General features: G+C 57.6%; 1 protein-coding gene across 2 annotated transcripts; it reads left to right on the forward strand.

The window, feature by feature from the left end:
• Nucleotides 1-941: 941 nt before the first annotated feature.
• NUDCD3 (NudC domain containing 3) lies at nucleotides 942-25,334 on the forward strand. Of its 2 annotated transcripts, none has more exons than XM_059490960.1 (6): nucleotides 942-1,338; nucleotides 2,077-2,369; nucleotides 15,540-15,672; nucleotides 19,749-19,892; nucleotides 24,233-24,421; nucleotides 24,933-25,334. In XM_059490960.1, exons 1-6 carry the CDS (start codon nucleotides 1,147-1,149, stop codon nucleotides 25,041-25,043), a joined length of 1,062 nt encoding a protein of 353 aa, XP_059346943.1. In that variant the 5' UTR covers nucleotides 942-1,146; the 3' UTR covers nucleotides 25,044-25,334. The 2 variants fall into 2 exon arrangements, with proteins under 2 accessions (XP_059346943.1, XP_059346944.1); XM_059490961.1 differs by having other exon boundaries at nucleotides 943-1,338; nucleotides 15,543-15,672.
• The last annotated feature ends 1,071 nt before the right edge of the window (nucleotides 25,335-26,405 follow it).

A 26,405-nucleotide genomic window follows, 5' to 3' on the forward strand; every position in this document is an offset into this window, starting at 1 on the left:
ACCTGGGAGTGATCCCAAACTCTTGGTGCCCCACATCAGTCACCAAAAAGGAGTGGCAGCTGTCAGCTGGCACAGGGAGCTGCTCACTCACTTGGCCCCTCAGGGAGTAAGGAGCACGCTCAGGAAAGCAAAGGAAACAGAACTTGGGGGCTGAGATTGAAACTGGGAGGAAACTGGCTGACCTTGGCTCCCAGCAGCATGGAGCGCACCGTCTCTCTATTTATTAAAATAACTAAAGTATATTTATTTATATAATAAATAATAATTATTTATTATAATAATAAATATTATTGGATGGTCGCAGTGCTGATCAAGGGGAGCAGCTGACGGAACCGGTTTTGGTTTCGGTAGCTTTGATCCGGTGCGTCCCGGGATCTTTGTGGACGGCTGGATGAACCCACGGGCCATAGTGGGGGGGGGGGGGGGGGGGCACAGTGGCGGGAGTCACCGGGCCAGAGAGCGGGACCGGAGCGAGGGAACGGCTCGGGAGCTCTCCCCGCCCCGAACGCAGCCGCTGCCGCGGGAACCGCTCCCGCCGCCCCGCCGGGCCGGGCCCAGCCCGCGCCGCTCCCGGTGCCGCGCCCGGTGCCGCTCCGGTGCTGCTGCCGCTCCGGTGCCGCTCCGGTGCTGCTGCCGCTCCTGGTGCCGCGCCCGGTGCCGCTCCGGTGCTGCTGCCGCTGCGGTGCCGCTCCGGTGCTGCTGCCGCTCCTGGTGCCGCGCCCGGTGCCGCTCCGGTGCTGCTGCCGCCCCGGTGCCGCGCCCGGTGCCGCGCCCGGCCCTGCCCCGCCCCCGAGCGGCGGCGTCGTGGCTCGGCGCCACCTGCAGGCGCAGAGCGGGAGCTGCAGCCCCGCCCCGCGCGGGGAGAGCCGGGAATGGCGAGGGGAGGGGGCGGCCGGGGGCACGGGGTACACGGAGGGCACGGGCAACGGGACACCGGGACACAGGGCGCGGGGTCTGGGCGTCCGCTGCCGCTGCTGGGAGGCGCCAGAAGGTGCCAGCGGTGCCACCGGAGGCCGGGAATGCCCTGGAACCCTCAGCGGACGGGAGGGGCCTCCCGGCGGCCGGAATAGATGTGCGCGGGGCGGGTTCCGGGCGGACCGGAAGTGCGGCCGAACCCGTTGCCGTGACAGCGGGCCCGGGGCCGCCATGGAGGCCGCGCTCACTGACATGTACGACCAGGCGCTGCTGGGCATCCTGCAGCATGTCGGCAACGTGGAGGAATTCCTGCGCATCCTCTTCGGCTTCCTCTACCGCAAGACCGACTTCTACCGGCTCCTTCTGCGGCCCGGGGACCGGCTGGGCTTCCCGCCCGGCGCGGCGCAGGCCATGGCCCTGCAGGTACCGGCGGGGCCCGGGGGATGGCGCGGCCTGGCCTTGCCGGCAGCCGGGGCTCTCACTGCCGCGGAGCCGAGCCGCACGGGCCGTGTCTCCCCGGCTGGGCGGTGTTGGTATCGGGCCGGCCGCGGGGTTAGCTCCGGGCAGTTGTGGGTCACGTCTGACCTCCAGCTGCACTGGGCAGGCTGGGCTGGAGGCCAGCTGAGGGCTAGGATTGCCTCTGCTGGGATCACATCTTCTCCTGCACCTGTCTGCTTGGGCACAGGCAGTGCTAGCTCAGCTGTCCTGCAGCTTTTCCCGGGCCAGCTCATCCTGCCTGCCCGTTGGAGACTTCGTCTGAGTGCCGGCTTGCCAATGGTCCCTGGGTGAGCCTGGAATATGGGGTAACGGGAGGCTTCCTTGGAGCCCCCTCCCAGCCAAGAGCTGAATCTCACTGCTCTTCTTTTCCCTGGAGTAACCAGCCCTCTTCCCAGGCCAGGGAGAGGCTGGCTCTGAGAACACAACCCTAGAAACAATTCCAAAATGCCCCCAGGGCTTTCTGAGGCGTGCTTGACGCGGCCATTGGACTTTCCGAAGAGTCTGAGCTGTTTTTGTGGTGACTGCAGCAGCTCGGGGTGGGTGTGTGGTGCAGAGAGAGGCGGGGCAGGAAGGAGCAGGTGCCCAGGCGTGTGATGCTGCTCCTGTCCCGGTCTGGGCAGTGCTGCTCACCGTGCTGCTGCCCGTGCTTGCTGTTCCCCCCAGGCGTTCCGGGTGTTCGAGCGCATGGCCAGGCAGGACGATGAGAAGAGGCGCCGCGAGCTCGAGGCCAAGCTGAGGAAGAAGGAGGAGGAAGAGGAGGCAGCCGCAGCCGCCGAGAGGGTGAAGCTGTGTCCTGCGGCTCAGGAGATCGAGGTGGAGACCACGGAGCACATCCCAGCAGCAGATGCTGGGGAAGCTGCAGGCACGCAGGAGCCAGCTGCAGCCCAGGGTGCTGCAGCCCCCAGCCCGCCGCCAGTGGAGCCCCCAGGGGCTGCTGCCCCAGCAGAGCTGCCCACGTAAGGCTCTCTCACTCTCTTCATGTTCCTGGTGGGGGGAGGCAGAACCCTGGGCAGGGCATCCACTGTTCCCTGCACAGCCTTTTTGGGTTTTGGCTTTGCTGTGCAGGTACTCAGCCCTTTGGGAGGCTGTGAGGATTTCCCTTGCAGGCTTCCAAGGCTGGAGGCATTGTGTAACTCCCCACAGCAGGGCAGCAGTTGTTGTCCTGGGGGAGGTTCAGGGTTTCCCACTCTGCTCTGAGCAAGAGAGGTGGCATATCCTGTACATGGCCCCACAAAGCTGGGCTGGGCCATGCAGCTCCTCCACAAACTGGTTTTGGTGTGCACTGTCCCTTTTCTGGCACCTGCTAAGGCTCATGAGGAAGTTCTGCAGCCTTTTTGTGAGTGCTGGACTCCCTGGTGTGCTGGGAGACATCCCAGAAGCCACATGGGAGTGTGCACAGACACCTGCAGTACCTGTGAGTGTGCACAGACACCTGCAGTACCTGGGAGTTACCTGCTGGCAGGCCTGGCAGCTGCAGCACCAAAGGGCTTTAGAAGCCTCTGGAGGTCTCTGGCCCAGCCCTTGGCTCAGAGCAGGGCCAGCTTTGAGGATCAAGCAAGTGCTGCAGAGTTTTCTCTTTAGCTTGGTGGCTTTCCAGCAGTGCCAAGCAGCCTCCATTTGTGCAGAAATGTCTTTGTGTCACAGTCTTTCCACAGGTTCTGGGACACTCCCAGTCTGGCTCTGCTGAGCAGCAAGCTGTGGGCTGTGGAGGGCCAGCATGGCCCCTCTGAACCTGAATGCAGGTCCTGTACAGGCTCCACTCCTCCTTCCCTGGCATCAGCCTGACCCTGAGCCAGGTCAGAGCTGCCCAGCCCTTCCTCAGGGCCCTCATGCCTCGCTGAGGCTCAGACTGCTGTTTCTTTGCTGACCAGGTCGGGGGTGATGCTGTGAGCTGGCTGTGCAGACTCCATCTCCTCCTCCCCTGCCTGCTGTGTTCTGTGGCCAGACCCGTGTGGTGGCTGTGCCAACCCTCTCTGATCCCCACAACGGTCCTGACCATGTGTGGGGCTTTGCTGTGCCTTGTCCCTGCTGTCCCCTGGTGCTTGGTGAGGAGGGAAGCTTGGGCTGGAGCTCCCTCCTCCCAGCCAGTTTTGGAGCAAGCTGCCGAAAGGAGTGGACCACTGGAGGACCCCAAATCCTGTAAGGGGATAGAGAATTCAGAGCTCAGACTTTGGGGCATATTCCATATGCCTTGGCATATGGAAGGGACAGTCTGAGGACCAAAATCTTGGGAACGTTAGGATGATATGTGGCAGGAGTGGAGAGGTTTGGTTCTTCCCCCAGGAGATGGCTGGGCACTTGAACAGGCTCTGTGTTCAAGGCTGCCAGAGCTCAAGGAGCATTTGGACAACGCTCTTGGGCAAATGGTGGCGTTGTTGAGGTTGTCCTGTGCAAGGAGTTGGACTCAATTGTTGAAAGGGAAGGAAGCCAACCCACCTTGTCGTTGATCAGCATTGACTTCGATTTATTGATTAAATCAGCCACTTTATAAACCAGTCTTAATTAACTTCATGCATATTGTAAAATCCAAGCTCACGATAGGTTAACAGAGAAAACTCTTAACCCTTCCTGTTGTTTTACAATACCTATGATTTGTTTATTGAAAACAGGATAGCGTTCTCACTGTGATATGAAAAGTTCCCAAAACTTCCATATCTGTTCCCAGGAAGCTATCTTTTCCCAGAGAGCCCAAGGACAGAGTGTTTTGCCTGTTATGGGAAGACTGTCTGAGAATCTTATTGTTTATAAAGTGATGCTTGAGAGAGCCTAATTGTTTATAGAATCAAGCCTGGGAATTGCTTTACAACTACCTTTTACTTTTCTCTCAACTGTATGCCTTCATGGCCTCTTTCTTTAAGCCATGCTTGAACCAGACTCTCCACACTCAATGATCCTCGTGGGTGCCTTCCATCCAGCTCAAGGTATTCCATGATTGCATTATTCTAGAACAGTGTGGAGTCAGGTTCTGCAGCCTTGGCTGGAGCTGTGCTGGGGAAGAGCCTTGGAGTGGCCACCACAGGGAGGGGGAAAGGGGGCAGGCAAGGTGGCTGCTGAGTCACCTGGCCCAGTGGAGGAGGAGAAAGGGCTTGTGAGTAACTGATGTGCATCCCACGGGGTAAAAATAAGCCAAAAGCCAAAAATGAAATCATCTGCAATGCCTGTGCTGGAGCTCTCTTGGTAAAGGTGGATTTTCTCCGGGGCTGCCAGTCTGACCGGAATCCCTGGGCAAAATTAGCAACTCAAAGAAAGCCCTGCCAGAGTGCACAGCAGAGACCTGGGTGTGTCCAGCCCAGCTTTCTCCCAGAGGAGAAGAGAGGGAGAGGTTGGAGGCCCAGTGAAACTGTGAGCAGAGGGAGCTGGGCTGGGCTCAGTGCCAGTTGCTCCTCTCCCTGTTCAGGCCACGTTTGCTGTGGTTTGTCCCGAGAAGTTTCACCTCAGGGCTTTGGCTGTGGGGCAGCAGCTGGTGTGAGGAGAGTTCAGCTGCCTGAAACAAACGTCAGGGCTGCAGGAAGGAAACTGGAGGGATCAGGAAGGAAGGTGGGGGCTCGTGTGAGAGCAGGATTGGTCTGACAGCGAGTGTGGTGGAGCCAAAAGGGATGGTTTCCGCTGTGTCTGCTGAGAGCCTGGTTAAAACTCAACCCTTGCCAGCGCCACCCTCTGCGTGCGTCCTGGCACTGCTGCAGCTTGGCCCCTGTCAGACCTCACGCTCAGGTGCTGTTCTGCAGCCTGCAGCTGTGGCATTGAGCACCGAGCCCTGCGTGGTAGCCCTCCCCTGGGTGTGCCCTGCTGCTGCCACTGCAACTTCTGCCCTCCCCAGTGGGCTCTTCTCCCTCTTCTCCTACTGCTCCCACCACCCCAAACTTGCTGGTGGGGTGGAACACCTGCAGCCCCCTTGGTGCCCTTGGGGGGCACTTTAAACCCGTGGTGGGTGAGACCCGGTGCAGGTGGCCCTGTCCCAGTCGCAGGAGTCTCGTGGTTCCAGGCCAGGAGCAGGGGGTGTGTGCGGGCTGAAGGAGGGCAGGGAAGCGTGCGGATTGTCCCGCTGTAGTTGGTTTCGATGCCTCTGGGGGGCACTGGAGCCCCCGGAAAGGCACTGGGGGCCGGGCGGGCACCCCCCGACAGACTATTAATAATTTAACCAACTGCTTAATTCTCCACAGCCCCTTCCTTCTGAGCAAAACCCAGAGCTACCAGCCTGGCTACGAGGGGCGCATGAGTAATGCACAACTCTGGCAGCAGGAATGCAGAAAAGAGCTTAAACAAAAATATTTTCCATCTCCCTTCCTTCCCCCCGCCCCTCCAGCCGCTGGTGAAGAAAACCGCTGCCACTAGAAGCTATATAAAAACTTGCTCATTCTGTCAACCTGACGGCTCTGGAAATGTAGGGCAGGTACCATCCCAGATCTGCCAGCTCCCATCAGAGCCTCGCGCTGCGCCGGGTGCTGGGCTGTTGGCTGGGAACATCTTATGAAGCACAGCGAGGTGGTAGCAGCTTTTTCAGGGTTGATCCAGATGAATCAAGCCAGTTTTGCAGGTGTGGAGGTTTTCAGGGCTCAGTCTGGGGCTCGGCCAGGTCTCCCCAACTTCCTCACTTGTGAAAGGCAGGTGAATCAATTCCTTTTTGCTGCACGTTGCTGTGCCAGATCACCCAGCAGCAGCTGGTGTAAATACACCGAGGACTGAGGTGTCTTTGGGGTGACACTCGTGCCAAGAGCTGTGCCAAAGGGACAGAGGTCTCTATGCCACAGAAGCAGCCAGGCTCCTCTTGCAGCTGCCCCAGTTGTGGCAGCTCTCTTGCTGTCCCTGCCTTGCCAGGAGGGCAGCAGGACACAGCCCTCCTCACACCTCACCATGGGGCTGCTCTTCCTCGCCTTGCAGCTGCACAGTCCCAGCTCTGGCTCTTCCCCCATCTGCTCCCAGAAGCCATCCTTGCCTGAGCTCAGCTCCTAATTTTGAACACCTCTGCTGCCCAGCACCCTCCCCTTCCCCCAGCTTGGATTCCATCCTGCATATATTTGCCACACAGCATTTAAAATAGAGCCTGGCAGCCCACGTGTGGCACTGCGCAGCCCGGCCTGTGCTTGTGCTTTACGACTTTGGTTCCTGGCTTCCCTCTGCTCCTTGCTTTCTCCCAGTGTGAACTGGGGGGAAGCTCTCATGCCCCTGTCCTGTGAGTCCCTTCTCTCACTCCAAGTGTGGGTAGGAGGTGGTGCAGGAGGCTGGGAAGGGCAGTCCTCGAAGCCTGTGCATGATGGTGAATGTCTCACCTTCATGTGTTTCTCCCTCCAGCTCTTGTGTCTCTCCCAGGTGCTCCAGCCAGGTGTGCTCAGGATGGGGCAGCTCTGGTCTGTGCCTTAGAGATGATCTGGGCAGGCGAGGTCTCTGAGAGGAGGATCTTTGGGTATGGAGACCCAGGAAGCAGGGCCTCTGGGGCGCAGAACACCGTGCCAGGTGGGGCCAGGAGGATGTGCAAGTGCCTCATTCCTGAGGAACCCTTTGGCTGCTGCTGGGCACTGCAACGTGCGCGGCAGAAACCCTGGGGTGTCTGTGGCCTCAGCCATTCACCTTTTGTGGTGTGGAGAGAAAAGGGGCAGCAAGAGGAGTGGGCTGAGGTGAGGAGGGGGCTCTTCATGGCTCCTTGGAGGAGACCCTTCAGGTGTTGTGGAGCCTGTGGCTGGGGAAGGGGCTCTGCTCACCCTGTGCACACAGTGCCAATGCCAAGGAGGAGGGCAGACAGGCTGCTGCTGAGCAGCAGAGCTCTGGCCACACTGGGTGCCCCACTCACCTGGTCCAGGTGAGCCCCCCACCGGGCTGCTCTACCTGGCATTGCTCTGCTGTTCCTGGGAGGGGAGCTGGGGCTCAGCAGTGACCTACAAAAGCTCCTGTGGTACTCCCTGGTTAGATTGAACCAAAATGCATTAATCTGGTGAGCTAACTCCTGACATTCCAGCTCTCTCCTGAGACCCACCACTCCCATTCCCAGACCCCTGGCCACCTGGAGTTAACCCTTTGTGGGCCGCACTGGGAGCATCCCTGGGATGACACAGCAGTGCTCTGGGAAATTTCCATGAGGCGCCTGTGTGAGTCTAACTCAACTTAGCAACGGCTTGGCTTTGCTGGAAGCCCAGATGGCGTTTTGTTGTGAGGTGCCTGCAGGATGGGCTTCCTGGCATGGCTGCATCCTCCTTGAGGTGCCGGGGACAGGAATTTCACTGCTGGTCACCTTCTCTGGGGGAGCAGGGCTATGAAGAGGAGCTGTTGCTGCATGCTGCTAACTTCAAGGCTGGTTTTGTTGGACTCAGAGACTGCGTTGTCCCAAGCTTTCTCGAAGGGAGGGGAACCCTTAGGTGCTCAGCAGTTTTGTCTGGGACTGTCCAGACCAGAAGCCAGTTAAACTGGTTTCCTTCCCCGCTGCCCCTATGGGCTTTCCTGATGAGCTCACTTTAGAGTCCATGCTGTTTTTCCAGCCTGACCTAGAAAGGAGCTGATCTTGATCCATATTTAAGGAGAATCTGTCCTGGTTCCGATTCCTCTTATGCACGTGGGGCTGTGCACAGGGAATTCCTCCAGCACGGCCAAGGCCTGTCTTGAGCAGGAGTCAGACAGAGCTCAGAGAACGGCCTGACCTGATACAGCCGAGCTCCATCTGGCCCCATATCCTGTCTCCATCAGCAGCAGATGCTGGGGGAAGAGGAGAAGAACAGAATGAGCGGTGCAGTGATACTTTCTCTGCGCTTTCACCCTATCCGGATACAGAGTGGCTCAGTGCCTTTCTAAACACTTGGTCCTTCAGCCCTGTGGGGGGATTATTATTAGATGATGAGGAGCAGTCAGGGTCCAATTTTCCCTCCAGTTGGGTAGCTGAGATCAGCAGCAGAGTGCCAGCTTCCCTGTGCTGCGCTGAACTGCTAAGGCTTTTGGTTGCCCTACCAAGGTACTGAGCTCCAAAATTAGGTCCTGGGACCAAAAATAACTAAATTAAAACCTATAAATTTTTCTCTCAACAAGCAGAAAATCCCAGGGCTGGAAACCAAGGGACAGCATGTGCCCAATTCTTAGGTAAAAAAGCAATCACTGTTTGCTTGGTTTAATATTGCAGTGTTCACCAAAAGGGGCCTAACATGGAAAACTATCTGGACTGGGCCAGGTTCTGTTGATGGTGCAGGGGTCCGAGAGGTCACCTTGTCCTCTATTCCCACAGCTCAATCCCACTAGGTTCTTTTGGCCTTATCCCTCTTTGCCAGGGCCGCCTGGCTGGCTGCCTGCAGGTCTCTCCCTCAGGAGATCTCTGAAGCCCAAGGTTGTATAAGCTCTGCAAACAATAAAGATCCCAGGGGTCTTTTCCAGACGGTGGCACGTCCTGCTGTCCTTGACCTAAATATCCCAGAAGTAGTGAAATTTAGCCCCCTGGTGCCAGCGCTCCAGCACTCTTCTGCAAGCCGGTGGTGGCATTTCCACTTGCCTAATGTCAGTAAGCTGGCGCTGTGGAACAGCTCTGTAAATAACTCGGGATGCAAAAGGGAAGGCTCAGAGCTCTCCAGAAGTGAGCCAGCTTGGAAAAGAGCAGGGCTCTCCCCGGGCAGGGAGGGGGGCAGAGCACCTTGGTGGGGCTGGTGGGGGCTCCAGATGCAGAGGAGGCAGGTGCATTTGTTGGTTGGCTGCTGGGTAGAGCAGCAAAGGCATCATGTGGGCACCTGGTACCCAGGAGGAGCCTTGACCCCTTCCCACTGTGTCACTGGGGCTTGGTGACACAATGGAATCTAGGGGGATATGTCCTGATGGGCTTGATTTATGGTTGCTGGTCCCAGCCTGGTGGTAAGTTGAAGCTCTGAGGCTTCCTGAAGGTGAGGTGACCTTTGAAGTACAAGGCACATGGGGAGCAGCTGAGAGAGCTGGAGGGGCTTATCCTGGAGAAAAGGAGGCTCAGGAGGAATTTTCTTACTCTTGACAACTGTCTGACAGGAGAGGATCTGGCTCTGCTCCTAGAGAACAAGGGACTGGAGAAAAGGAAACAGCCTCAAGTTGTGCCAGGGGAGGTTTGGTTTGGATATTGGGAAGATTTCTTCATGGAAAGGACTGCCCAGCCCTGGCACAGGCTGCCCAGGGCCATGATGATGGAGTACTTATCCCTGGGGGGTTTGACAAACATGCACATTTGGCACTTGGGTACGTGAGTTAGTGGTGGCCTTGACGGTGCTGGGGACACAATTGGACTTGGTCTCGGAGGGTTTTCCCAACCAAAATAATTCTATGATTCCGTGGTCCTTGTAAGGCTGGTGGTGGGCACTGCAGGCTTGAGCCTGGGCTGCGCTTCCAGGCTAGGCTGTGCCTCAGGTGTCAGAGGGAGGGGGAAGGCCCCGGCTGGTATTTTTCACTTTGTGTGTTTGAGAGCAGGATCATCAAGCTGCACAGTGCAGTCCTGGGGATGTGTGCTGAGGACCCCAGGGATAATGGGCTGTGGGGAACTGTTGACAGACCTCTGCCCACTTTGGGGGTGAAGAAGACTTTCCAAAACTGGATTTGGGTGGTTCTCCAGCAAACCAAATACACCTGGGTTGGAAGAAACCCTGAGGATTGGGAGGGCCCTGGACCACTGCTGCTCAGGGCTGGAGCTTGCTGCTGGACAAGGAGTGTCACAGAGGATGGAGATGGATCACAGGGGATCAGAGGGGATCCTGAAGCTTATTGACTGCAGTGTGACTTGAACTGTAAAGGAAGGGATTTGGCATTCAGCTTGCTTAATGCTGTGCCGGAGCCCTCATTAGTTGAAGTGGTGGTACAGAGAAGCCTTTGAGGAGCCCTGGGTGCCTCCTGGACCCCAGTGAAGGCCTGGGAGCTGCAGTCTACATTTTCCTACCCTGGCACTTCCCAGGCAGAGCCCAGAGACAGAAAGTGCAACTGTCCTGATGTTTTGATGCCAAAAAATGTTAAATCTGGAGGTGGGAGTGAGGCTCCTTTGCAGCTTGCTTGCAGAAGGAGTGCAAAGCTGGGATTTTCTGTGCCCACAGTCCCTGCAGCTTTGGGAATGAAGCTTTCTGATGAGGTTAAACCTCTGGATTCCCTACCTGTTGCTACAGAACCCACACTGGAACCCTGAGGAGCAGAGGACACACTTTACCCTCTTCAAAATCTTAGAAGCTGGTTCTTTTTTTTAGCTTTGGCTGAAGCTTGGTAGGAGCTTTTTGGGGTGCACAGACCTTCCTGTATCTTGAGCACTTTTGGTTCTCATCTGAAAAGCTAGTAGGCAGAAGTTCTGGAAATCAGTATTCCAGCAAATCTGTATTCTGTTGTGTGTGCTGGTGTCTTTGGGTGAGCGTGGCTTTTCTGCAGCGTTGCAGAATGGGCTCTGCCATCCGCCTGCCTGCCTGCCTAGGTGGCACTGCTCTGTGGTTTCTGCCCTGCTGGGCTGCCTGCAGCCGCACTAGTGCTGGGAGGGCAGGATGCAGGTGTGGTGCAAGGAGCTTCCCCAGGAGGGAGCAGGGATCTGTGGTGGAGTGAATGCCTGGAGCTGCCAGGGCTCTGATGGACCACCCTAGGAGGGTGACCCGAGTGCTGCCACAGCAGGAGGATGGCTATTGCTGACATGGTGCTGGTTCCCAGCAGCCCTGTGCTACCTGCAGTTGAACTGCTCCAGGCTGAGAGGATCACCTTCGTTGAGTTGTTCTCAAAATCCTTGGAATTTTTTCCTTCTTGTGGGGGGAAAAGGGGGTCCATTGGCATTATGAGATATCAGTTCCTTCCCATGATACTTTCCCAGCTCTGCTCCTCATACTTTTCCTCAACTTCTGCATGCTTGCACCAAAACTCCTCAGTGAAGAGGAACTCAGTGAGCTGCCCTGCTTCTTCTCAGCTCAACCAACCAGATCCTTGGGTGTGTTTGGTTCCTGCTCTTTGTTTGTGTCCAGCACTGTGTTCACAGAGTTGGTGCTGCAGCTGTTGAGCTCCAAGGACAGAAATGTATTCAGCTGACTGTCCACAGAGCCAGGATTGCTGTTGCCATTTCCACATTGCTCAGCTCATCGTGCGTCACCAACCCACGGAGCTGGGAATCCCAGAGCAAGAAATGCCCAGGCATCTGTGTATGGGGCTTGACATCCAGCACGTCCACCAGGGACAGCACTGCCACCTCTCAGGGAGTGCCGTCCCCTTGTGTGGCTGCCCAGGGTGTAGGGAGGGAGTGGCTGCAGTGCCAGGGACACGCAGCGGCTGCGCCATGTGGCTCTGAGGAGTGGGGAACAGATCGGCTGCTTCTCGACGGTGCATTGTTAAAGGTTTCACCTCCCCCAAAATGACACATTGCGAGCAAAAATAGAACAAGACAGAACACATAGACCCACCCCCACCATCCCCACCACCCGGCAGCCAAGTGCACGCAGTGCCAAACCCTTGGGTTTAAAAGCTGTGCTTTGTCACCCTCCCTCCCCTCAGTCCTGCCACCACCTGCCCCAGCCCAGCAGGCGCTCAGGCAGTCTGGTGAGTGACCATCACACCAGGAGTGGCTGTACTGCTGGACAATCACCACCCAACCCACACTGTGGGCTGGATCTGACCTCTCTCTTCAGCTGCTGGCTCTGGGATGGGAGCAGGAACCGTGCTCTTGGTGCAGGAGGTTCTCTCATGCCCTGCACAGTGGTGCTCTTGGGACAACGTGGCAGATGCTTTTGGCCAGGAGAGCCACCTCTGGCATGGTGGCATGGCTTGGCCCAACCTGCTGTGAGCCAGAGCTGTCTCCTGTGAACGGTGAGGGAAGCTGCCTCCCAGCCAACTCTGGGAGCAGGGTCCAACTCTGGAGTGCCACTGGTGTGTGCTAAGCACAGTTGGACCAGGCAGAGATCTGTTTGGAAAGTGTCCAGGAAAGGAAGAGTTGCTCCAGGAGGTGGTAGAGCTGTCAGCCGTTTGTCAGCAGTGCCTAACAAGGCTGCGGCCTGACTTCACCACCCTGCATCCTCCATGGCTCCAGAGCTGGCAGTTACCCTGGCAGTGAAATTATCCAGGCTTCGTGAGTCCCCCCGTGATCCTGTTCAGGGGTACAAAGCCCATGCATGGATTTTTAACATCGGAAACAGAGCTGAAGCAGAGGTTGGTGGTGTCTTGGGTAAACACCTGGAGGGATTTGGACTGGGAGTTGGGGAGGAGAGGAGTGGAGAAGTAATGGCACTGGAACTCGCCTCCCCAGGACGAGCAGCCATGCCTGGAGGGAGGTTTAGGCACTCTTCAGGGGGAACTTCTCCCCCTGAAGCTGGGTGGGGGGCTGCAGGGCCGAGGCAGTGGGGCTGAGCTTGTCCAGTGAGCTGCACGTGATGGCAGAGGTGGTGGTGACATGTCCCTCCTTCAGCCGGCCGTGCTCCAGTTCTGGCACTCCAGCAGCTCTGGAGAAGGACAGAGCTGTCCCACAGGGACAGTTGGCCTGGGAGTAAGGCTGCTGTCCCCTGCACAGTCCCTATGCTGTGCAGAGAGACGTTGGACAGAGCAAGTCCTGCCTCAGTTTCCCTGTTGCACAGTTAACACCGGCTGTGGGGCTGGTGAGTCCACCTGTGCCCTCGTAGGCAGCGCGATTGCGTTTGGTAATCTCCCAGAGGGGCTATCCAGAACTGCCTGGCTGGGATCTGCTCTCTCTTCTGAGGAGAAGGCACATCCAGGGCAGACCTGGTGGCTTTGTGACAGTGAGCGATTGCTGGTTTTATCCGTGCTGAGGCTGTGTGGCATTTGCAGCTGGCATCTCACCGTTTGTGCCTTTGTACCAGTGCATTTCTCCCACCTTTGATGATATGCATCTGGTCTCACGAGCCTTGGCTGGGCATAAGCCCACTGCCTCCTCCTGCTCCCTTTTGAGTTTTTCCCAGGAGAGGTCTGGAGGAAACAGGGGAAACAGCTGTTTGATGGTTCTTGTCTGGTTCTTTTGTGATTGCAAGGAGCCACTGACACTTGGGGCGGCAATTCCCAGCTTCCTCCAGGTGGCTTGCTGGCAGGTTTAGGAGGAGCCAGGTTGGGCTGTGCCTTGGCCAGCGTGGCTTCTGAGCCAGAAAATTGGGCTTGTCATGGAGGGAGGCTGCAGAGAACTGAAGGGTGGGGCAGGTAGGACTGTGGGGTGTCGAACCCCCTCCATGCTGCTGCCCCTGAAGGTCACAGAAGAACAGAAAGTGGCCAACACTGCTTAGAAGGAAACACTCTCTTAGGAGGAAAAAAGCCCAGCTGGGTTTGAAATTGGGTCAGATTTGCCCTCTGGTTCACCGTGTGGCCTTGTGGCCAGCCTGGATGGAGGGCAGGAGTCCCATGAAGCTGTGCCGTGCCTGGGCAGATGCCACAGCATGGGTAAACATCTTGTGAGGGCATTCAGCCAGCCAGGCTGCCCCGGGCTGCACAGACCCTCCTCCCTGCCAGAGGCCGATGCAGAGTGGTCTCCGAGACAGTTGTGCCCTGAGAGCCAAGCTGCGTTCCAGCACTGGGCCGTTCCTAGGTGGGACCGGGGCACACGTGAGCCAACGCGCGGGGCCGTGCCTGTGCGCTTCAGCAGGTTCCCTTCCCGCGGGGGCGGGCCCTGCAGCCCCTGGCCGCCCAGCCCCTGCCCGCCTGCAGCCCGGGCTCCTCGCCCTCCAGCCTGTTTGACTCCTCCAGTCCGGGGGCGGCTGGGAAGCGACAGCTGGAGCCAACGCAGCAGCCCGCTGCCATGCCAACCCTGTTTCCATGGCAATGGGCACCCAATGGGCGACTGCCAGCCAAGGCCAAGATGCCCGAAAATGAAGCGATGCCCCCTGAAATAGCCAGCAGAGGCTGGGAGCCTGGGAGCTGCCAGTGCCAGCAGCGCCTTCAGGGCCTGGGAGCGGATCAGAACCACCCCGGTGCACCGTGGAGCAGGGCAGCTGAAACCCTTGGTGCACTCCGTGAAACCATAGAGAAAAAAAATGGGGAGGTGCAGCCACGTCGACAGCCCCCTCCGGCTGTCTTACAGCCTAATTTAATTTAAATAGATGGCTCTTACATAACCCTCAGGGCACCGTGCTGCTGCAGCCAGCCCCACTCCGTGCTGGTGAGGGCCCCCCCAGAGTGCGGGTGCCAGGAGGGGAGAGGGGCACGGGAAGATAGGCTCCCCAAAGCTGTCTGTGCCCGGGGGCTGCTCCTCACCAGCCCCCCCTTCATGTAAGTCCCTGACCCCCATGTTTATCCAGCTCTACATTGAAGCCTAGGTGGGTATCAAAACATTTTAAAATAACTCTGCCTTTTGTTAGCACCACAGCTATCTTTAGAAGAGGTTTGGTTTTATTTGAAAGCCCTCTCTGGGAGGGTTCAGTGAAATAGATCCCCAGCCCAGCATTTTAAAGGGATATAGGTGTGATGATCTCCTTTCTTGTCTGGAAACACAGTATTGATTATTGCTTATTGATGGGATAAGTTCCATCTTACCCCTACAGCCATCTCCTCAGCTTTTCTGGCATTTCCACAGCTGAAAGAGACAGTGTTGTGCTCAGTGTGTTGCTCATGATTCATTTGTCCAGGCACCCTGGGATGGCTCTTGAGGCATCCTGGTCCCCAGCTCCATCCCCTCTCTGTGAGCAATTGCCCTGCTCATAACAGCTGGTAGTTGTCCCAAACGTTAAAATCAGGGTGAGGAGAACCAATGCTGTGTTTTCAGGTCACAACCATAGGCCACCACCTCTGCAGCCATGACAGTGGCTTGGGGGACAGCTCACACCCAGCACGTGCCAGTGTCCCTGCTCCTGCTGTGATGGGAAGAGGAGGGAACAAGGAGCTCTGCACTGGAGCAGAGGTGGCCAGGAAGGTGCTCTGGACGCACTGGGGGCCAGCTCTGCACCTTTTGGGCAGCCAAACCATCGTGTGTCTCAGCACTTGTCCTTTCAGCAGGGTTGTTGTCCCTGCAGCAGACTGGGGAGATGGGACTGTGAATCACCCACAGTGGGCAGGGTGGCTGTGGTCCCTCTGTCCTGGGGCTGCTTCCTTGGACCTGCTGCCTTCCATAGAGCCAGCAGGGAGGGAGAGATGCTCTAGGAGGACCGAGCGGAAGCTATGCCCTCCCTTTTGGTTTCTTGCATGCTGTTCTCAGGCTTCCTGCTCTCTCCAGGCTCTGATCTTTCTGACATTTAACCTGTGTCCCCTTTCTCCCCGCACAGCAGACAGGAGCAGTTCCAGACAAACCCCGACAGCTACAACGGAGCTGTGCGAGAGAATTACACCTGGTCCCAAGATTACAGTGACCTGGAAATTAAAGTGCCTGTGCCCAAGCACATTGTCAAAGGCAAACAGGTAAAGTGATGTGAGTGGTGTCTCTGTAGCATTTGGGTGCACAGCTTTCCTGGGAGACCATGTTTTGTATTGAAGCACCAAGATGTGGCTGTGCCATGTTCCACAGTGTGAGTCTGGTGAGGACTGAGATCACAGCCTGTCCGTGTTCCTGTTGTGCTGCACTGTCCTCTGCTCCATCTCAGCTAGGCTCCCTGAGCCTCACCCCTTCTGTGCTTTTTCTTTCTGCTTCCACTACCTGCATACTCACACGGGTGTTTTGGAGCCTGGCTGGGGATGGATGCCCTTCCTCAGTTGTTCCTCTGGCTCTGAGTGTTTTCTGCCTTGTGTTTGGAAGCAGGAGCTGCTGGAACGGCTCCTCTGGCACTGGGGAGCTGGATCAGGCACAGCCCCTGTGTGGCTTGACCTGCTCTAGATGGAAGGGAGCCGGCCTGGGGAGGAGGCTGTGGGCCAGCCCCTCCTCCTGGCTGGCTTCATGCACAGAGAGGTCTCTCCTGTCTTTGGCTCAGGCAGGAACTCCCCTGTTCTGCTTGTGCTCATGCTGTTCTTCCTGCACCCCTTCTGTTCCCTCCCGGTCAGGGACCCAGAGGGAGTGTGCCCATGGCTGGCCTTAGCTGGAGCTAGAACTCTTTCCCAAATGCTGCCCTTCCCTCTGTATTTTTCCATTTGGGAAGCCTGTGCTCCCCCATCTCCTGCTCTTCTCTGCTTCCAGGGTGGCTGAAAGGAGCACGCTGGAGTTTGTCACTGGCTTCAGCCTACACAGCTCCTCAGCATGCCAAGGAATGTCACTGGCAGCAGCAGCAGCAGCCCAGGCCAGAGGGGTGAGGGGGCACACGGCTGTCGCAGGCACAGCAGGGCACCAGGAAAATGCATATCTCCCAGTGGGTCTCTAAAACAAACCCAGAGTGTTTCTTGAAAGGATTCTGGGGTGTCCAGATGGATATTCCATCCCTCTGCATCAAACTTTGGTCACGATTCCTCTCCCTGACTAGGGAAGTTTCTTCCATGCCAGGGAAGTTGTGTTCTTTCCAAAAACCCCACACAGGGCTCTGTCTGCTCCATCCTTGGCCAGGGAGAGGTTCAGGAGCCTGCAGGAGCTCACAGGAATGGAGACAGGATATGGTTTCCTGACCTTTCCTTGGTTCAAGACTGTGCCATGGCTGTGGAAGAGTCCCTGCACCTCAAAAGGGGCAGGGGGGCTTTAAGGCACCCCCTTCCCCTGTGCCTGTGGCATGGCTCTGCCCACCCTTGCCCCAGTACTTGCCCACGCTGCCCTCTTGAAGCAATTGGTTGTTCAGATGCTGGACTTCCCTTCTCCTCGCACTCTCTTTCCTGGTGTTTTGTTCATCCATCCTCCTTGGGGCTCCTCTTGGCAGCTGAGTTTCCATTTCCAAATGATTCTGTGTATTCCCAGCCTTGAGGGAATGAGAACAGACAGGCTGGGGCTTCGGCCAGAGCAGGAGGACTCAGAGCAATTTAAAAGCTACATGTACTTTGGACGTGTTCATGGACGTGTACTTGCACAAGAGCAACATTCTATTGCATTCAGACAACTTCATATTTTAAAGAAATTACCAGGCTTTTGGCTTCTGCCTGCCAAGGCAAGATAAAAAATTTCTGCATTTGGTCCCTGAGTTCAGAGTGCACCCAACTCTAATGTTGCTCACAGTCTTCCTTATGACACTTTTTGGGTTTCAGGCTGTTGCTATGGCACATTTTGCTCTGGTGAGCTTAAGCTTTCCTTGTTTGGAGCTCAGGTGTCCTTGGAGCTGGAATGGGTGACTGGGTAGGTGAGAGCATCTTCCCCCATGGTCCCCCCGCTCTGATCTACTTGTGGGCGCAGCAGAGGCCCATGGATCTGAGCACTCAAATAGAGATGATGACTCCAGGCCTCTCTCTGCTGAACTCAAAAGGAGACAAGCTCGATTCCTCTCTCAGTTTGTATTTGCTTGTTTGAACTGCGTGGGCGGGCGTGGGCGCGTGGTGTGCACAGAAATCACTGTGGTGAAAAGGCCACAGCACACCACAAGAGCTGGCTTTCCTTGGGGGCAGCCAGGTGTTCTGGGGAGCAGAGGTGCTCGCAGGGAGCACATGGGGAGGCACAGGAAGCTTCAGAGCTGCCAGAGTACTGTGGCTTGCTCTTGGCCTTCCCCAGGTGAGGGCTGTCCACAGGTACCACCTTGTGCACACCTGAGTCCTCTCAAACATGTCCCTCCATGCACGGAGGGGCTCTCCAGCAGGGCGTGCTGCCCCTGTCCCTACTCCTGGGGGGCTGCTGTGCTGGGTGGGGCCTTCCTGCTAGGTGCAGGTAGAAGCAGTGTTGGAATGGCTTCTCATGTTGTCTCCTTGCACAGCAAAGTGGCCAGGTGAAGTCTTCCCAGACTTCTTCCATTTGGGTTTCTCTTCTCCCTCTCTCAACTCATTGCTGGTCCCAGAGCTACCTAAAAGGTGTCCCTTGGTCCCACCAGATACCTTGTGCAGCCACCTGTGAATAAAACCCTCTCACATTTGGTTATTTTTGTCCATGTGGAACCCACAGACACAATGCCTGCCACAGACCTGTGCCTGCCATGTCTCCAGCTTGCCTTTTTCCCCTTGGTCCTTTCTGGGCAGGCCCTGTCCTGTGCTGAGGGCCAGCACCAGTAGCTCTGTCCCTGCAGCCAGGAGCCTGAGCAGATGGTGGTGGTGGAGGGCAGAGCCTCATCCCCCTGCCTCTCTGCAGTAAGGTGTCAGCACTGGGCTGAGGGAGCTGCTCCATAGAGGGAGCACCTCCTCTGGAGGTGTTTTCATCCCAGCCAGGGGACAGCCTGCTGTCCTCTGCCATCCTCCTGTCCCGTCCCCAGTCCCCTGTGAGCACGGTCCTGCTGCCAGCTGCCACGGGAGCTGAGTGCCTGCGCTGTGTGTGCTGGGCCTGCTGTGCCCCTGCCAGAGCACACAGCAGCTTTGGGGGCTGTACCCTGGTGACATCAGTCACACACAGCCGCCTTCCCTCCCTGGCTGGAGCAGCTCTGCCTGTCTTCTGCCTGCGTGGAGCTAGTGAGCTGCTGGAAGTCTCCTAGGTAATGGATAATGTAATAACATTTCAAATGAGATCTGCAGAGCAGGAGGAAGATCTGGGGGAACTCTGGGAGAGAATGCAGGCAAATCTCACTGCAGTCTCCTCCTCTCGGGCCAGCGCAGGGGGCCACAATCCTGCCCCTTCCCAGCCAGGTCCTCCCCACATCCCCTGGCTTGGCGCGGGCTCTGCTGGCGGCACCTCGGGGCTGGAGGGGACAGGAGAGAACATATGGTCTCCACAGAGACCAAGGGAATGGCGTGCCTCTCACAGCCTGCCTCTGTCTCCCCGGGGGACAGCCGTGTCACCTGCGTGGCAGGTCGGAGCAGGGTTCCCCATATGGCTGCTGTGGGCGGGCGCTGGCCCCGTTCCTGGGGACGGAGCTGCCCCTGTAGCAGGGAGCCAGGAAAGCGTGCTGCAGCATTCCTCCTGCACACAGCCCCTCCTCACACGCCCGACGGGAGGCCTGGGCTCAGCCCAGGGCTGCCTCCAGCAGCAGAAGCAGAGCCAAGGAGCAAGCTTTCAGCATGGTGCAGCAAATAGGGGATGACCGACTGCAGCCCTAGTATAGGAACCCTGACACTATCAGCCCCTGCTCAGCTATCAGGATCACACACACTCATGCCCAGCTTGACATGGTGGCAGAGAGGCAAACCCTAAAGAGCTGTCTCACAGCGAGTAGATGTCCAACCTTTGAATGCAGTTCAGAGGCCTGTAGCATTACTGGTCTTCTTTGAGGGGAAGCTGAGGCACAGGGTAGAACCAGCTGCCTTGAATTCTTCAGGGGTCCCCCCGATTGCTGGCTGTACTGCTTTTCGTTCCCTGAAGAGGTTCCCTCTCTCCTCCAAACTGTTGCTCTTTGCTGTGAGAGAACAGTGGGATTCTCACCCTGCTGCTACAGACAGGACTGGAAGCTCTTCTCTCTCTCATCCCCTTGCAAGTGCACTTGACCCCAAACCCCAGCTTGCACAGTGAGAAGGGAAGCAGGAGCCTTCCGGATTATTGTGTCTGTCTTTGTTTCCAGGTGTCTGTGGATATCAGCAGTGGTGCCATTCGTGTAGCAGTGCTGGAGGGAAGCAGCCAACACGTCCTCATGGAAGGGAAGCTCACCCACAAGATCAACACGGAGAGTTCCCTGTGGAGCCTGGAGCCTGGGAAGTGTATTTTGGTAAGGGTGGTCTACACCAGCTGTGTCTGCTTGGCTCGCAGCTCTGCCACGCTTAACCCAGGAAACTGGAGCAGCTGGAAGTTGGAGGCAGCTCTAGATGTGTCTAGCTTTGCCTGTCCAACTTCTGGCTCATGCTGCCCTTGCCTGTGTGCTGTGCCTTGCCTCCTACTCCTGAGTTGCCTGTCAGGGTGTGGGCTGGGCAAAGGGGTCCCCAGCTGCAGCTGAGGGCAGGCAGCACAGCCATCACTTGAGGGTGGTCTCTGTCCTCAATCCCAGCATGGGGCCCTGCACTGCACTGCTGGTCCTGCACACCTGGCCGTGCTGACCCTGCCCTCCAACTCTCCTGGCCCCACTCCAGCCCCAGCATCTTGGCAGGTGCCTGTTCCTCACCATTCCTTTCTGTCCTGTCACGGGATTCCTGCTTGCCCTGTTTGAGGTGGGCACTGTGGCTCCTCTGCCTCCAGCGGGCCTGTGGTTTGCTGTGGGTCTGTTGTCCCAAATCATCCCTGTTAAGGAGGTCTCAGGGCAGCTGATGCCCAGCTATGTGTTATTGGTGGGTTCCCAGCCCCAAGCCTCATTTCCGAAGTGCTCTAGATGTTCAGGCTGAGGGTGTGAGTTCAGCTGTGCTCACAGCTGGAGCTGCTGCAGGAGTTCTGCCCTTCACCCTGGGATCCTGAGTGTCAAACAGTTTCCAAAGTTTATATGCCAGTTTGGGGGCCAGGATTGTGCTAGGAGGAGGATTTTGCTACCTGTGACCATCTTTGCCCTATCCTTTTCCACCCAGAGGCTTTTCCAGGAGAGTTTCAGGAGTAACAAAGCTGTTGTGAGACCCAGGAGAGGACACGTGCTGTCTCCTGGGAGGGAACGAGCTGGCTCTAAGCCTTTCTCCCTGTAGCATGAGGGTGGCAGCAGATGAGCACCCAAATCCAAGCCCTCACAGTGGAAAATGGAGTGGAAATGTGCTGCCAGAGTCAGGAATCCCGTGAATGGTGTCTGGGGAGGCTGCACAGTACCACCCGACCACTGCTGATCCACAGGGATGTACCTCGAGTGACAGGCTGGTGCCAAAAGGTTGAGTGAGGTCCCTGCAAGGGAGAGGAGCTTCTCTGATGCTGCTAGGCCACTGAAGGGATGTGGTAGTGACATCCTTAGCCTGCATTTTGTAAATATTCATAAACATCTTGAAAATTAGCTGATCTGGGACAAAGCAATAATCCTGGAAAGGCATGAACCCGTTGAAGAGGAGGTGGCCCAATGGGTGTCTGCTCCACAGTGTGGATGGAAGCCTGGAAGTCCCTGGTGAGTGTTGCCAGCGCCAGCAAGGGAGGCAGTGTCTCCTGAGTGCCCGTCAGAGGCCGGGCACGGCTCGGTGCCTCCCGGGGCGGCCGCAGGGAGCAGAGGGGGCTGTCACCCCCAGCCCCAGAGCTGGCTCTTGCCTCGAACAGCACGAGCCCAGGCTTGTGAGGATCTCCAGCTGACTGCCAACATATTGATGGTGGGATGAGATCTCGCTTGAAGAATTGTAAGGTAACTGGAGCAGAGTGAGTAATCCTCGCCCAAGAGCAGCTCCTTTTCCATGCGCTGAGTAGCCAGGAGTGGTTTGCGCCTCCTCCCAATTCATTCATCAGGGGACACCCACCCTTGTGGGAAGGCATTGCTTCATTCAGTGCCCGGATGGGGCCATTGGGGTTTATTTGGGGCTTATGGGGCATATGGACCCTTTCTGTGCCCCATTGCTCCCTGTGAGCTCCAAATGCAGCAGTTGGGCTGTCTCCCTCCTGCGAGAAGCTGCAAGGTGCTGCCTGGCTTCCCTGTGGGACCCAGGGGTGGCATTCTCTGGCAGGGTGTGGATGTAGCCAAAACTGAACTCACCCAGTGCCAGCGCTAGGGTAGTCCAAGGAGATCCTGCCTGCTTTGGGGACTGCTTGGGGCACCTTGGTGGCCCTGTCCATGCTGCATGTTCGTGGTCTGTGAATTGAGGTGATCCCTGCAGCAGAACTTGGTCTTGGTGCCAAGGAGGTGGAATCTCTTGCTTGGTCCTGTCTGTCTGAAAAGGTCTCAGTTCTGTGCAGAGAGGCTGTTGAGTCCTGTGTCCTCTTGCAGGGCGTGTCAGGGATCATCAAGATCCCCAGATTCTTCAGGTGGCTGCAGTAACAGCTTTCTCACTGTCCTCAGCCTCCCTGGCCTCCTCCCAGCTCCCTTCTGGGATGCCATTCACAGCCGTGCCAGCAGCAGAGTCCCTTCTCCTCCAGCTCTTATCATGGGGAGATTTTTTTGCCTTACAACCCATCCTAGTTCTGCTTCCCCCATCCTGCCTGGTGTTCTTATTCGTATATCATCTTCATTATGTCACTCACACTCCAGCAGCCCCAGAACTCCCCTCACCAGCATTCAGAGACCACTCTGCCTTCTGCCTCCTGCTCCATGGAGCTTTCCCAGCTGGAGCCCAGCCTGACACCAACATGATTCTCATCTCATCCTTTGGCACACCCGTGTGCACGGCAGCAGAATCCAGCTGGCATTGTTCCTCAGTGCTCTGGTGACGTGGTGGGGGGGCGCTGTCCATTGCTCCTGGTCAGGATTTTGTCCCAGGATTGTGCCCCTGCCTGTGGCATGCTGCACGGTACCCTGGTCCTGGGTGTCATCCCTGTGCTCTCCCTTCTCTGTCACACCCGCTTGCTTGTTGAAAGTGAGATTAAAATAACCTCGCTGTTTTTAGCAATCCCCACTGGGTGTTGTGCACAACTCCTTTTGGTATTATTTTCGTTGTGGAGGATTTTTCTCCCATTCCTTCTCTTTTTCTCTTCCTCTCAGCCTTTGTTTTCCACACTTGGGCTTTTGTCAGCAAGTCCTGCCTTGAACGTTTGTTGCAGTCTCGGCTTGCCATCCTGTGAGCCATGAGGCTGAGGGGATGCAGTTCATGGTGCTCAGCCCTGCCCTCCCCATACTGCTGAGAGCCCTCACTGGGGAAGTTCACAGCTTGCCAGCAGCATCATGGGGTCATCCCTTCTGTTCCAAACCTGAGGAGCCCGAAGGGTGCTCCTGCTGCAAGTGTGGACAGTCAGGGCTGCTGCCCCTCCACTTTGCTTTCTGTCTCAGGGTGATGTTCTGGGGGCTCCCCCACCTGCCCAGCCAGGGTTGGGAAGCCCAGGAGCAAACCCTCGGTGACTCTCCCTCCCCTCCAAAGTGGAACTGTGCAATTAAAAAGAGAACAAGCATGCCTGTCTAGCTGGAAAAACTAACGCCTTCCCCAAGCTGGAATATTTTACCGGCTCTGCTCTCCCAGAAGGATTAAACCCCAGCCACCCCCTCCTGTATTAATTGGTTCCTTTTCTTCACACCACGGAGAAGCTTGGCTCCGTAACAGGAATGGCTGTCCGTGTTCTCCCCTCCGGAGCTATTGAGCTTCCTAGGAGGTTTGAGCAAATTGTATTGTCTGCCTTTATTGATGATTTTGCAGAGGCCGACGAATGCCATAAATCTGCCCTGCTGCTGGGATTAGTGCTAAAATAACATGGGAGGAAGCAGCCCACTCTTCCTGGAAAAGCTGAAAGCAAGTTGGAGTTGCCGTTGCAGGATGCCCCTTGCTGGCCTCAGCACAGCCCTGCTGGCCAGCCAGCTCTGTTCAAGGCACTGCCATCAGGATGGCTTTTCCCACTGAGGGTGTTGGCTGGAGCAGGGAGATATCCCCTCTTCTTGTCCATCCCTCCGGGGCTGCTGCTGAGCTGTGGTGCCACAGGAAGCAGGTGCTGGCAGTCAGCAGGGGTGGCACAGAGCAGCAGGTGATGTCCTTGCCTCCTCTGCCACCCGTGCTGCCACCCACCAGCCAGAGCCAGGGGAGCTGAGGCCAAGCTTCCTTCTAGGTTAGGGAAAGGCAAGATGGCTGCACTGCCACACCAGAGTCCCTGACCCCACACTCCACCAGACACAGCCTCCTCATCCCACAGTGCTGGGCTCTGACACTGCTGCTTTGTCGGCCGTGTGGCCCCCAGGCCAGTGTCACCCCCAGCCACTGCTGGGGGACACTGGTCCCAACTTGGAGCCGTAGCGTGGGCTGAGATTTCATCCTCGGGGTGTGAGCTGGGGCTGTGGGGGCCCACAGCAGGGTTGTGCAAAGCCTTTGGCTGCTGGGGGAGGGAGGCAGGAGCATGCCACCCCTCTGCTAGCTGTGAGGCTGGATTAGTGTGAGCTTGACTTCCACTGGTGGGCAAGCGCCATGCTGCTGTCAGCCGAGCTCTGCATCCCTGCCATGGAGCTGTGAGGTGGGCAGGGGTACCAGCCACATCCTGGGCAGGACAGGGGCTGCTCCCCCCCTTCGCTGACCCACAGCTTGTCCCCAGATCAGCCTGAACAAGGGGGATGAGTACTGGTGGAATGCCATCCTGGAGGGCGAGGAGCAGATCGACATCGACAAGATCAACAAGGAGCGCTCCATGGCCACGGTGGACGAGGAGGAGCACGCCGTGCTGGATCGCCTCACCTTTGACTACCACCAGAAGCTGCAGGGCAAGCCCCAGAGCCATGAGCTGGTAGGTGCTGGCTGCTTTGTGCCACCGGCCTTTCAAGGGTCCCATCCCCAGGAAAAGGGGCCCCATGGCTCTGCTCCATCTCAGAGCTCTTCATGTGTCCCCCAACACTAACATTTGGGGGGGGTCAGGTTCTGCTGATCAATCTTTTGCCATGCACTCCTGCCTTCCCCTTCCTGGCACCCTGGCAAGTGCCTGTAAGCCAGGGGTGGGCCCCACATCCCTGAGCCTCTTTCCCCAGCTGGCCCTGCTCAGGGCTGCACCCACGTGGGTCTGGGCTCAGCCCGACCCAGGAGCTGCCTGGTGCTGCCCTGGGCGCTGTCTGGGCACAGAAATGGTGTGTGCCCCTGGCAGTGACCACTGCCAGCCAGGCAGGAAGGGGCACTGCTGCCCACACCCCTTCCTGTGGGTCAGGTGGCCACGCAGCCCCAGGGCCTGTGGGATGAGCTGCAGAGAGCAGGGGGTGCGGGGAGCAGCGTGGCGTCAACCCGGGCTGATGGATGCCTCTTTGCAGAAGGTGCATGAGATGTTAAAGAAGGGCTGGGACACCGAGGGCTCGCCGTTCCGTGGCCAGAAATTCGACCCCTCCATGTTCAACATCTCCCCCGGCGCCGTCCAGTTTTGACAGTGGCAAAAACAACTGAGAAATAAAGCGGGGAGAGGCGACGTGCCCGCCCCTGGATGCCCACCAGGATCCTCCCAGCCAGCGCCAGTGCCCGGGACTCACTGATCCACGCTGCCAGCCCGTCCGTGCTGTGAGGGGAAGCCTGAGGAAGTGGGCAGATTTACATCCTGTCACCACGGCAACCTGGGCACCAGGACCCCTCTCCTCCCCTCCTCTCCTCTCCCCTCACCTCGAGCTGCTCCATGTTTTTCTGGAATAGAGGGAGCGTGTTGGGTCGCGTTGGGTGGCATAGTTACTGTTTTTGGTGGAGGAGGATACTGCTTTTGGGGTTTCTGGGGATGCAGAGCCCTCCCTGCCCTGGCACGGGGCAGCTTTGCCCCTCACAGGTGGAGATCGGTGCTGGGTATGGGCAGTGGGGATGGGGAAGCCTGCCCCTGCCTGCCTCTGCCAGCACCCTGCCCACCTGGCACCCCCAAATCCTCTCGCCAACCCCACTCCAGGGTGTCCCAAGGGGGCTGTGCTGCCCCGGGGGAGGCTTTCTCCTGTCTTCCCCCTCCTTCACGTCCTCACTGGACGGGGTCAGGACACCCGGGAGTGGGCAGAGGCCACAGCCATCTGCTAGGGTTTGCTCCCCCTGTGTCAGGGAGCAGCAGGGGTGCTCCCCACAGCACTGGCGTTTGGGGGGGCTGCAGGCCCACCCCTCATGGCCAGCAGCTGGGCAGGAGCCCCTGAAACATATGGGTTTCCCTGGCATGGTACTTGGGGGTCTGAGAGTGGGGTCTGCCTGGGAGAGGAGGCCCCAGCAAGCCCAGCCTGGCTCTCACAGCTTCCACCAGCCCTCCCCTCGGGGTGTGTGGGCTGGGGGTCCCCAGCCCGTTGCCCACCCCACACCCCCAGCCTGCAATAAACACATGTCACCGTGGGGCCTGTGAGTGACTCGGTGCCACCAGGGGAGATGAGTGTGCCCGATTCTCCAGCATCACCTTGCTTAGGGGACAAGGACGGGGACACCGAGCCCGGGGTGTCTGCCTGTCTGTCTGTCTGCCAGCACGGGCTCCAGACACTGGGGTGGGTGTTGTGGTGGATATGGGATTCCTGGGGGAGAGTGGAATTTTTGGGGGTCCTTCGGGGTGTGAATATAGGACTCCTGGGGGTGGAGGGAGTGAATTCTGACATCCCTGAGAGGGGCTTGGTGTAGGATACCCGAAGGAGGGCCGGATTTATGGGGTTACATGGGTGCGGGGGTGTTGGAATGTGGGATCCCGGGGGAGGGGGGCTAGATTTTGGACTCCTCGGGGTGTGGTGTGAGATCCCTGGGGAGAGGCGCTGGATTTTCGTGTCCGTGGGGCAGGGGGGTGGCTC

This window comes from Ammospiza nelsoni, chromosome 30 (assembly GCF_027579445.1).
Source record: "Ammospiza nelsoni isolate bAmmNel1 chromosome 30, bAmmNel1.pri, whole genome shotgun sequence".
NCBI classification, from domain to species: Eukaryota; Metazoa; Chordata; class Aves; order Passeriformes; family Passerellidae; genus Ammospiza; species Ammospiza nelsoni.